At 49.2% G+C, this 12,562-nt stretch overlaps 1 protein-coding gene across 1 annotated transcript in view; it reads left to right on the forward strand.

Moving 5' to 3' along the window:
* STK11 (serine/threonine kinase 11) overlaps positions 1–12,562 on the forward strand; it is a 45,711-nt gene that overhangs the window by 25,053 nt on the left and 8,096 nt on the right. The window contains exons 7-8 of the mRNA XM_082495513.1: positions 971–1,028; positions 9,799–9,992. Of these exons, the coding sequence (XP_082351639.1) occupies positions 971–1,028; positions 9,799–9,992 (252 nt within the window). The remainder of the gene's footprint in view (positions 1–970; positions 1,029–9,798; positions 9,993–12,562) is intronic.

Raw genomic sequence — 12,562 nt, forward strand, 5'->3', positions numbered from 1 at the left:
CTCTTTCCAAAACCTTACTCTTGGCGCTACCCGTGCGAGACTCGACAGTGCGACTGCTTCAAGAGCAACAAGGGGGTATCATCCAGTTAAAGCAAAACTCCTTGTAACGTACGGAGTGAGACTTTGTTAACATTCATTAGGTGAATATATTCTTGGAACCTTCATTGGAGAATATCTTGGATGCTGCTGGCTGAGACCTGTTGGGTCCCACTGGCTAGTTTCTGAAGAATATGGCAAAATGTGCTACTTCCCTTCTGTTGAGTTGTGAAGTGTTCTAAAGACAGCGGTGCAGAGTGGGCATCTCGTGAATCTGTTTAAGGAATCCACCTCCCTCTGTCCTAGAGACAATACAGATAAGCTACTCTTCCTCTCCCCCCTCTTCTCACTTCACCCCAGCTGATGATGGCAGAAACAAAACTCCTGGCTCGGGCAAAAGGACGGACAGTAGGATTATTATATTTTTTTTCTGGTCAGTTCTCCCCAGCTTTACTTCCAGAATAGAATTTCACTAGACTAGGGTTTCTGGGATGCTGAGCACCTGGATATATGCTATGCCTGAGGCTTTGGCTCTTCCATGGAGAAAGTTCAGTGGCATTATCTGTGAAATGCAAAGTCTTGATGTTCATTGCCTGGAGACATGCTTGGACATACAATCCAGGGCTGTACAAGCCTCTGTCCCTGCAGTGTGAAGGAGGGAAAGGTCATATCCACTTTGCAGGTGGGGAAACTGAGGAACGGACTTGATCAGGTAGTCAGCAATGGAGTTGGGATTTTGTGCTGAGCTTCCTGTGGCCAATGCAGCAGATTCTTCCTGGAGGTAAAGGCTCCCGAGGCTGCCATGAGGACTGGACGTGCCAGTCACTGCTGGGGGTGGGAGGGAGGGAGGGAAGGGTAGAGCTTTATGCCTCCTGTCTTCAACTTGGCTGAGAGCATCTGTGATCACACCTGGACTTTTTTTCCTTCTTTTCAGGGATGCTTGAATACGACCCAGCCAAGAGATTTTCAATACAGCAGATAAGGCAGCACAAGTGAGTGTTCAGCTTCTTCCTATTAGTCATTCTCTTTCTGCTTCTTATGCTAATGTACCTGTGCTATTGCTCTCAACTCATTTTTCCTTTTGACAGCAGACACATGGAAGTCGCTAGATATCCTTCCTCCAGCTCTGCTGGAGCTCTGGCAACCTCTACTTGGCTTTTTTCCTCCTATTAGAGCATCCGGTTAAAGCATTTGAATTGCTAACCGGTAAATAATGAATATGTTGAAAATATGTTTCTAGCGTGACTGGTTCTTGGTAATTAAGGGTTCTGGATAATTTTTTTCAGAGGTCAGCTAGTGCCAGTGGAGCAGAAGAACAGGGGATCCTTAAAGCTGGGTTATCGAACTAGAACTGTTTAGTAATGTGTGTTAGTTCTGCTTTTCTGGACAGTCTGGTGACAGAAATATCCCTTGGTATTTGCTCCATATGGAATCAGTATGTGGAGAAGCGTTCCAGGACAATAGGATTTTTTTTTTTCTTTCTCTTTAATGTCATACTCCTCCCTCCCCCATATCCTCCCCCTTTATCCTTGCCATTGTCTGGGGGGGGGAAGGCCCCGTTATCTCTGAGGGTTTTTTTTTTTTTTTTTTTTTAAAGGATCTGTTTGAACATGCTGCCTCTGAGCAGAGATTTCCTGGGCGGATAAAAGTACAAGAACAAAAAGCATCATAAGGATGCTTCATCGCGGAGGCTGCATTAGCTTATCTCCTATTTGAATAGGAAGTGCTTCTGAGGACACGCAGAGCTGCCTGCTGGACCGCAGCTGCGCGGCAGAGGTCCTGCCTAGAAGCTTGCCCAGAAAGCTTTCGGGAACCTTGTAAAAACAAGGCTCTGATTCTGGAAGGTGATGGGCCTGCTTTGTGCTGCCTGCAGGCAGGAAGAGCACTATTTTCTTGTTCTGTCTGGAAAAAAAGCAGCAGTGGTAGCCATGTGCTGTCAGATGATGATCCTTGGTAGATGTTATGGCATGGGAGGCATCTGCAGGAGCCACAGAGCAAAACCTGACAGGCTTGAGCTGCACTGGTGTTCTGCGGAGGAGCAACTGCAACCCACCCCTGACGAAGATCAAAGGCTGGGGAGGCAGGTCTTGTGTAGCTGCCTGGTCAATTAATTAAGCAGTCAGGCTCTCTTTTAATAGTAGCCAAGCACTGTGCATTGGTTGTGTCACTGGGTCTGGGAGACGATAGGAGCAGGCGTTTACTTTTCAAGACTGCCTTTCCCTGTGCACGTGCCTCCCAGTAATAGTGGGCCATAAAAGGGACTGCTCGGGGCTGGCCTCTGAAATGCTGCGCGGCATTTAAAGCGCCTTAAGAGGTGGTCTTCCAAACAATAGCTCCTGCTGTTACTGACTGTCCTCCTCTCTACCACTGAGGACTAGAGCGCTTCAAGCTAGACAGCAAAGCACTGTATGCTTTTGTACTTGGTAATGAAGTAGTTCTGATCGTTACAGCTCGTCGTGGGATGGTGATCAGCTTGCCGCGCAGTCGAACCGACGCTTTGTCGGAAAGCACTGCAAAGAAGCATGGCAGGAATTAAGTCTTTGGAATACATTAGTAGGTGTTAGAAAAACACTGAAAGCGCTTTCTTTCCTGTCAGTGCTGTGGGTCCGAACGGCCCCTAAGCTTGGGGCGGTGTCATTGGTTCTCATGTGTCACTATCTGCTAGGTATTTGAGCTAGTTATCTGACTCTATAGACTTGATTTTACACTTCTCCCATGTGGCAGTGAGTTTTTGCGTCAGCTTTGCCCAGCTGGAAGCAAAGAGGTTTCTCTAGAGACCCCGCCTGTAGTTAGAAAGCCGGAGAAACTGGAGCACGCTGGTGGCACGGGGGGCAGTCGCACATCTCCCGTGCTCTGTAGGCACAGCCTGCCCTCTAATTGCGCACGGCTGCTGGTGGTGAGGCTTTTCATCTCACAGCACTGAGCGGGGCTGAAGAAAGACTCTACCTGCAAGCACAGGAGCATTTCCAAGGCTTAGTCTCTTATTAGTTTTCTGTGAGCTTAGCCAGTGCTTCTTAACAGGCTTTTCTCCCCTATTAGTAATTGCCTCCTTCCTCCTGCTGTGGCATCCTAATAATTACATCAAGCACAGCAGAGCTTGCAGCCTTGGGCTTTGGATATGTCTGTCCATCTCCTTTTTGTGGAGTAGCATTATGCTAAAGAATCCAGTGTTGGGTTCTCCTGGCTTTTCTTTAAATAGAAGAGCAGCTCAGCCCTTATGCTGAACCTGACCCTGATTTTTTTAAAAAAATTGAACAAAGCAATCGGAAGGACGGCAGGTAGCCGTTCAGATATTGTTGGAAGGGTTTTTAGAAAGCATTTTAGTAAGAAAAGATTTGATTTCTAGAATCCTTAGATTTCTAGTGTGTGGGGGAGTCATAGTCATTAATGATTTTGGGTTTCTCTACACTCCTCCCACAAAAGCATGTGTTAAGGCACAGGAACTAGACTATGGAAACATCAAGCGACTTAACCCGGGCTGCCCTGCTGAGATGGATACTGGCTCAAACCAGACTTACCCAGTGCCTCTCCGTGCTGCTGGAGGTCTCCTTTTATGTCACTGAGCTGATGTTGCTGGTGACTTGCTCATATGGACAGTCGAGATTGTCAAAGTGCACTGAAAATCAACAGGAATAGCCCCCATGTCCCAGGCAGCGTTTTTTGCATTGGAGCCAAATGCTGCTAGAGCAGCTCGTGTCAGCACGATGGGAAGGGGATGTGTTCCCCTGTCCCGTGGGGAAGGGTGATCCCAAGGGAAGCGTTGCAGAGCTGGGTGCTCAGGGTCCATCCAGAGCTGGATAAACAGCTAACACTTCACCTTCCATAAAGTGATGTTTCTTGCCCTGGTGGTGGGATGAAGGATAAAAGGCTTGGTCAGTGGATCAGGGGAAACACTGGGGAAGTGCTGGGTATCGCTCCGTGAAGCAGCAGAGCTGCAGGAGGCAGAGAAAGCAACCAGGCACATGTTTATTGCCCAGTGATGGTAATTCTGCCATTCTTTATTCTTGTCAGCTGCTCAAAATGTTTCCCCCTCCGTAGTGGCAGCCCTGCCTGAAGAATGCTGTAGGCAGAGTCTGCTTAGTCTTATCCTTGCCAGCTGCCTTCCTCCTTCACCTCTGTAGCAAACTCTTGCATCAAACTCATGTTTCTGCACTTTGTTTTGATTCAGCAGGACAACCCTTCGTTCTCTTCTCTGCTTTCCGAGGCTTTTCAAACCTAGTCAATCTGTGCAGTGCAGACCTATGAGTTGTAAATAGAAATGAATTAAAACTCTCTCAGCCTGTCATCGAAGAGTTTATGAACTGCCAGAAGCCGACCCCTGAATAACAATGACAGAGCCTTGAAAGCTGCTCTTCCCAGAAGGACCTGGATAGGATGATGTTCAATGGAAAACTGATGCTTTTAGTTCACCTCTGTGAATATTTTGTACTCTTGGGGTGGGGGCATGGGGCAGTGAAGAAAAGCTGCCAAGAGCCAGAGAGTTAGCAACCCGCTCCCCATAGATTACTCACCATCTCCTGTCTGCCCCATGCTATTGCTGAAGGGCTTAGTGCTCGTATACTGCATTTTGAAACTAATTCACTGACCCTGCTGCAGCACTTAAAGTGATGAAGTGGATGCAGAATTCTACCTCTGTCCCTTGTTTCCAAGGCAACCATCTTGCCTTCCTTCTCCAGAAGTGTCACACTTAATTTGTTCAGTCATAGATACCATTGCAAGAGTTTATAGCAAGAAAGGGAAGGCACTTCCACCTTTTATTAGTGGAGGTGCAAATTAACCTGCTGGGCTGGTGTCTCCTACTGACCTCCTGGAGGCTGCCGGGCCACCATCCTGGGTGCTGCTGTTCGCCCCAGCATCCTCCCCAGGAGGCTCTGAGGGTAGCTGTTGGATGCTCTGCCATGGAGCCCTTGGAAACCTGTGTTTAGCCACTGTAGATGCCTTTGCAGGCGCCGAGCGCACTCCGTGCCTTCTGTGCCTGAGTTTGAGGGAGCGCGAGGGGTTTCCCTGAACTCTGCTGCAGCGTGTATACTGACGGGCTTTTCCCGTCCCTTGTCTGCGCTGTCATGCGGTAATCTCCCCTCGGTGGGATGCACACACAAAAGCTCTCCTCCTTTCCCTGCTTGCCAAGGCCCCTGGCTCTGCCTTCCTGCCCTGCAGCAGGCACACGGAAGGAATCTGCAGTTCTTCTACCCACATTCTGCAAATCGGTTTCATAATGCAACTGTGTGGTGCGTTAAAGGAATGTGAGTCTCCATCTGTGCACGGAACACCTCTCCTCGTAGGAGTCTGAGCTGTGACCTTTGGCCCTTGCATCAGCTCGGGGAAAACTGCTTCTCTTTTGTACGCATTTCTATTTTTTTATAAACCTGCCTTAAGAACTTGGACATCTCTTGATGTTACAGCAGTTGGAGCAGTGATTGCAGGGACACCGCTATAAATTTACTGCTAGCGCGTGCTGCCTTCCCCCAGGGCACACCGTTGTGTGCCTTCCACGTTTGTCTGCGAGAGGACTGAATGAAAGTGGAATGCTGTTAGTTGTTTCTCCTGGTGGCGGTGACCTTCCAGTAAGCTTGAAGCCCTTATATGGTATCATGGGAGGTGGAGAATCATTCATAGCCGATCCTTTCTGGCGGGGCGGAGATCTGCAGCTTGGCATCTGGTTTCAGAGAAAATTGTTCATATACAAAACAAGGAAACTGAAATATTTGTGACCTAGAATGGGAAGTAAATTAGCTGTAAGTATTTGGAAGCTGCAGCTGTGCTTACTGATTCTTATTTTAACCTTGCTTATACCAGAACTTGAAAAGAACGGAGTGATGACTTCTGATGTAAAATTCAAGCTTGGAAGCTGCAAGCCGGAGCAGCTCGTCAAGCATTGATCGATTCCTTTTTTCATTCAGTCCTTGACCCTTGCTGTCTTATCTCCCTGTAGATTACAGCAACCCGTCTGGACGCTACTGCCTAACTGGCAGGGTCACAATTAATACTTGTGCCGCTGCTGTCTGGAGTTTGTGCTTCGCGGGCATTCTCAACAAGCCTGCAAAGTAGGAAGAAATGATCTCCCTAGTACTGCTCCCTTCGCTGCCTTTCGAAGGGCTGCGGGTGGCCAAGAGATGTGTCACAGACCGGAGAGGAATCTGCCTCTTCCTGGGGATGTTCTGGACAAGGGGCGTGTTTGAGATCTGCAAAAGCTCTTCTTTTCCCTCGGTGTTAAAGCAGCAGTCTGTGAGCACCGGGTTATGTTTGTGCCAGGGCAGTAGACTCGGAAAACGTCAGTGAAAATGGAAATAAATGGTGAATTAGGGCATTCTGTCAGCAGCCCTCTAGTCCAGCCTGTGTTTTAGGGTCAGTGGTGAAGGTGGCGGGGGGGACCGATGGGAGAGTTGCACTGCAGGAGAGCAGCTGCTTTTTGGCTTAGTCAGTGGCCAGTAGCTTCTTGAACCAGATTAGGCATTTGATGGAGCCAGTGGTCCTCAGCTGAAGAGCAAATCTTCACTAATAACATTTAGCACCGCTGTAGAAAGCAGAAACTCTGTCCCTGCTGGAAAATTGCTTGCCAGGAAATACTCTGCTACTCCGTACAGAATTGCTTGAGGCTCCTTCCAAGAGGTCTTTGATTTTCTTAGAACTTCAATGAATTTCTCTTCTCACTCTATATCCTCATTACCATATATGCATATGCAAGTATTTGAAATCACCTCCCAGAGGATAGAATCATAATGACTAGAGTACAGTGATTCAGGTTTCTGCTACTAATAAAAACCTATTTTTACTCTCCTGGTAAGTAGGACAGAAGGAAAGAAAGAGGCAGAGCTGAAATACAGCAAAATAAAAACACTACTTGCTATGGGCTTCTAGGCTTTCTCCCTTTAAAATACTCCTTTTAAAGGCAGTCATTCTGATGACAGTTGTCCTGTATATTCCGTTTTCCTTAGGTCCCTGGCATTCGGGTTGGTTCCCTCTAGCTCCGATGCCCCTGGCAGAAATAGCTGGTGGCTGTGTTGGGTCTTCAGTTCCTGTGGGTGACAATCCTGCCAGGCTGGATCAGCCCAGGCTGACTTTGCTGTCTTGGCACTCACTTCCTTGATGAAAGCAGTCTCCCAAGGAAAGGAAATCGAATGATCAAATTAGGAGCGCTGTGTGCCGTGCACATCACCGAGGAAGCCATCCACAGGACTCGCTGAAACTGTTGGCCAAAATCTAGTTATGTTGGACCCGCTCGCTTCCTGCTAGTGCAGTCGCTGGGGTGGCCTTTTACTTAACTCTCGTAATGCCACTTCATGAACCAGAGGTCGTCATTGGCAAATTAGATCTGTGTTCAGTTCTCTGCCACTTTCCTAAAACATGCTGCTTTCGCTGTGGCTTCCAGCGGGGTCGTGGTTTGGCCCTGGAGGAAACGCCAGGGGCTCAGCATCAGCCTGCAGCTGGACCGTGCCAGCCTCCGAGCCTCTCGGGGTGTTCTCCATCTGCTCAGGCTGGTGGTGTGGAAGGACGGGACACGATTCCTTGCATGACGTTGGTATGCTCTGTGATTAACCAAAATACATTTCCTTTAAAACTTCAGAGTGTAGGGACTACTTCACTCTTTATTTCTGAAAACGGCAAGGTGCTGTCTTTCTCGTAGAGCTGCAGACTGACTTTAAAACTCAGTCATTACTGAGAAAACAGTTTAAAGATGCTAATTGTGAAGCAGGGTTTCTGGCTAAGGGTTCACTCCTCCTTTGAATCCTAGCTGATTTGTCCCAGTAGCTACATTTTCATGTGTTTATCTCCTAACTCCTTGCTTTTGCTGGATAGTTTTGTTCGAATGCTGCTTTTTTTTAGGCCTGCTGTCAGAGCAAAGTAAGACTAGAATAAAATTATAATTGCAATTCTTCTGTGCAGGAGGTGCATCCAACCCTTACTTCCTAAAATGAATTTGGAACAGGAATGATAAAAAACAGATGGCTCAGGTTTATAAGAGCTCTTTGGTGACTGGCTTCAGGCCCTTCTCCGTGGCCATTAGCCGGGAGCTACTGGATGCCTGTGCGAGCTGCGGAGGGGGAGCACTCCCCTCACGTCAGGCTTGTCTGGGGCAGCAGTCGTCAGGCCAAGAAGTGAATATGCCATGAGGGGATAATTTTGGATCTTGCTCTGCTTTTGAGGTGTGTTTTTGGAGAGACCTTAAGTTGCTTCCTAAAGCAGCACCCTTTGTAGCCTAAAGTAAACTTGGACAGCGGGGAAAAGCTTAGACTTTCTAGGCTGCCTCCTGCTGTGAGAGACTCAGTGTCCCTTTGTGCCGGTAAGTGGCATCTGCGTAATATTCAGCAAGGTGAACACAAGAGCGCGGTTGAACTGGTGAGGCTTTTCTCGCCTTTTACTGTGCAAAGAGCAGGAGGAATAGGTCCCGGTGTTTTAACTGGCATCCAACCCACAGCGGAGAAATAAGGGGGTTGATATCAGTGCCAGTTCAAAAGTTTACGCGGAAAGCAGGCTGCAGGTCAGGAGATGGCCCTGATTGTGGGAGGCTTTGATGCTTGCTGACCCTTCCTTCGTGTAGAATGACCCTCCAGGGCAGGGCGTAAGAGCCTGGTGCAGTGGCTCCGCAGGACAGCCTCCCCGCGGGCAGGGACAGCCAGCTGCTGGGCACACCACCATTTGTCAGGGAGGGAGCAACTGGAGGGCCATCGCCTGACCTTTTCATTTGCCAGCCCCAGGCAGCTGATTCTGCCTGCTGCGGGATGTGTTGCAGGGGGAGCAAGGCGCAGCAGGAGGTGTGCGGGCTGGAAAGGCGTGCTGGAGGTACCTAGGTCTGCAGGGGCTTCTGGTCCCACCTGCATTCAAGAGAGGGTCGCCAGGAGAGCGGAGCCTCCAGCAGTACTTCTGGGGAAGTTTTGGTGCCCACACGCAGCGCTGACAGATGTCCCAGAGACAGTCCGGCGTTGGAGCCATGCTATGAAAGTACGATAAAGCGGCAAGAGGCCACCCATATGGCTTCTGAGATGCTGCTGTCGTGCGAGCCTGTTGGATTCTTGATCTGATTAAGAACAGCTTTCAGAGCTGATATTCTTTACTGGGCAGATGGTAGCACTATGGCTACTGGTTTTAATGGTAATAGAAGTCCCTTGAGACAGAAGTGGGATAAAAAGATAAAGTATAAGCATTTTTGCTGTGGTCTTGTTGAAAACTGTCTGTTAAAGGAGCTTGTGCGTAAACACCGCTCTCCTTAGGCTGACATTCTGCAAACTTCTGTCTCGTGCTGGGTTAGCCTCAACTTGAGGATAGAAGTTTCTGCTTTCCTGCTTGCTTTGACAACTCGGGAGCTCTAACGGCTCTGCTAATGTGTTTTGACTTATAGGTAGGTAGTTTGGGCTTGAGCTGGTGATGGAGAAGATGTTCCTGCCCTCTGTTTCCAGGCCCTGAGCTGCCCCTCTGTAGCTGTCCTGCACTCCGGTGCCTTGCAGCAGGATTCACAGCTGGGCAGACCTTAGTTTCTTCTTAGCTGACGGAGCACCTTGTGCAGTGGCATACGCAGCTGTTGGTGTCCCTGCAGTGTTGTCAGCAAGACAGACTTGCCTTTCTTGACACTTGCCTCTCTTGGTTATTACACGTTAAAAAACCTGCAGTGGCATAAAACTGGGCTAGAAAGTTTTCCATAAACAAACTGCTCATACCTTTGAATATTGGGGTGGAACGGGACCATCTCATGGTGTCAAGGATTTCTCTGTGCCTTCTGAGAAGTGAAGCCACGCTGATGAAACTCTACTCTTGGACTCTTTGCAGTTGGTTTCGTAAGAAACACGCTCAGGCAGAGGCTCTGGTGCCCATCCCTCCCAGCCCCGAAACAAAGGACAGGTGGAGAAGTATGACGGCGGTGCCTTATCTGGAAGATCTGCATGGCTACAATGAGGAAGAAGACGATGACTTGTATGACATGGAAGATGATATCATCTACACTCAGGACTTCACAGTACCAGGTAGGAGAGAATGGTGCTGGGATGGGTAGGGTAGAAGTGGCTTTTTTTCTGTGTGTGTCTGTTCAAAGCTTTTTAGGAAGGGCCTCAAGGTCCAAATAATCCTTCCAGCAGTGGAGGAGACTATTGATTATTAAGTGGTGCGAGTGACGCATACTGAGTGAGCCGTGATGCTCCGGATGCCTTGGTCCTTTATTTGATCAACCAGGATGCCCCTTCCTGCCCGTTACCCATATGCCAATTTCCTTCCTTCATCCAGTAATAGCTCGCTCCTGCTGGGCTCTGTGGTTTAGCACATTTAATTCTTTTGGCCAGTTTTGCTAGACTGAGTTATTTTGGAGCAGAGCCCTAAAATGACTCAGTGTTCAGAGTAGATGGCACATCTGGGGAAGAAGGGTGCTTGTAGCTTTACACTGAGGCTGTTTTTTTCTGCTCCAGTCCGGGTAACTATCTGCTTACAGAATTGCTTCTTTCTTTATTAGGGATTTCCTGTTGTTTTAAGGTAAGCTAACCAGTAAGTACAGGGCCGCGTGTGGTTTTAGCCATGCGGTTCTTACAAAGTGGTGGCAGTCGAGTAGCTTTCCTTCTTTGGCTTCTCTGTACCTGTTCGCCACGTAGCTTGTGAGCAGAAGGCTGAAGGGCACGTCTGTGGGAAGACTGAAGACAAAGGCTGCTCAGCTTTACAGTTGTTGCAGCCGCGGAACTGTACCATCAAGGCAGCAGTTTCCTTGTCTCGCTGCCTGCGTTCTCACTGCCGACATCAACAGAAACACGAGTTTCTGGATAAATTGCTCCAGCCCAGGTTAATTGTTTTGGAGGGAGGGTTTCAAGTACCATTTGCAGAGATGCTGATTTGCTTTACCACAGTGTGGTAGGGGTCCCTGTGACTGCCCTTCCCTTGTGATAAGGAAAGCCCTATTTTCTGTAGCTCAAGACCAAGCAAACTGCTTTCGTTTTTCTGTAATGACGGCACGGTGGGCTTCTGTGGACCTGAGTCAAAGCAAGGTCTGGTTTTACCAAACCTTGCACCTGAACATCTTGGTTGTCTCTTGGTTTGCTGGTTAGGCAGCAAATGCTTTTTTGAAGCATTGTCATGGAAGAATAAGGTGTCAGGCCATCAATTGTAATAAGCCTCAAACTGTACCCAATGCCCAAAATTTCTCTGGGCAACGACTTGGAACAGGATTGGATTCCCAGGCGGCGCCTTCTGAGGGGGGAAGGGGAGAGGCTGCCCTGAGCCCAGCTCGCTGAGCCGGCGCTTCGCTCCACGCCGTCCGACACCCTTGGGTGGCAGTCCCCAACAGGGCGGCTGCTCTGATGTTCAGCCAAAGGGATATGTAGGTGGGTCGGAGGTGGAGCCTGCCAAGATGAAGGGAATCTCATCAAAGTGAGAGATTTATTTCCAAGTGCTGATTCACTGGTGACAGTCGGGTAATTTATAACCTTTTCTAATAGAACTGATGTCCCAGTGCCAGCTGGGTGACCTGCAGAGCTCTGTCCTTTGCTCTCTTCTTACATCCCGCAGACTTTTGTGCTAGAATCTGACCAGGGCCGGGCCTTCCCTCACAGCTTAGTGGAGGCTTTTAAAAAGGAGGGATCCTCTTAAAAATGCGATTGACTCACTGAAGCACATACTCAATTGCTAGGGCCTTTCTAAGCACAGAAGCAGGAGAGAGGAGGACTTGCCAGGTGCTTTCCCTGTTGTCAGAGGTTAGCTGTTGTCCTCCGCAAGAGCTCTCGCCGGGAACAGCCCATGCATAAGTGCCCCAGACATAATAGTTTTGGGGCCTGAGCACAATGACAAGGCTGCCAGGCTTGAAAATCCCTAACCAGCGTCGCTTACATTTCTCTAATTTTACATTTTCCTTCCTGACCTGGTTTCAAGCGGCAGAAGGAAGGTACGGTTGGTCTGTGTGCGCCCGTAACCTCCCTCGGAGGGGCAGCCGTCCCAGCTGAGAACCTCTGAGAGCACGTCTGTTGCTCTTAGTACTTGGCTATCTTGCAGCCAACCCAAGAGCCCACAGGACAGTCCGTTACTGCTGCTTTGGTGCCAGTCTGGAGCATAAGCGTGTGCATGTCTCTAACGCTGCTCTGTTGCTTCCCTGTGCGTTCCCAGCTGCAGAGGAGGAAGCTGAGGCAGGGCTTAGAGGAGAGAGCGGAGCGCTGAGCAGTTGTGACGAGCTGTTTGGAGAGGAAGCCATACTCCCGTCGGCCACAGGCACAGAAGAGGAGCATGAAGCTTAGCCTAGACCCCAAAGCCAGCGCCCTCTTGGGCTTCCCGTGGCCTGAGCTAATGGCAGTGGCCGGAGAGTGCAGGGTCATCTCCGTGCTTCCCCTAAGCCTCAGCAGGATCCTGCCTGTCTCCAGGATGGTTGTATTGTTTCAAAACCAGTTAACTTTGTTCTGTAAGGGAATCATTCTTCAGGTTTTGGCTTTGTATTTCTAAGCAAAGGGTAGCTGGAGCGGTTCAGCACAGCTTGGGACCCCCTTCAGAGTGGGTTATGCAGCGTGTGAAATCCAGCCCCTTCCTGCAGACCTGCCCCACGAATGGCTCCGTACAGAAGGTGTATTCC

The sequence above is a fragment of the Vanellus vanellus genome (assembly GCF_965231255.1).
Source record: "Vanellus vanellus genome assembly, chromosome: 25".
In the NCBI taxonomy this organism is placed as follows: Eukaryota; Metazoa; Chordata; class Aves; order Charadriiformes; family Charadriidae; genus Vanellus; species Vanellus vanellus.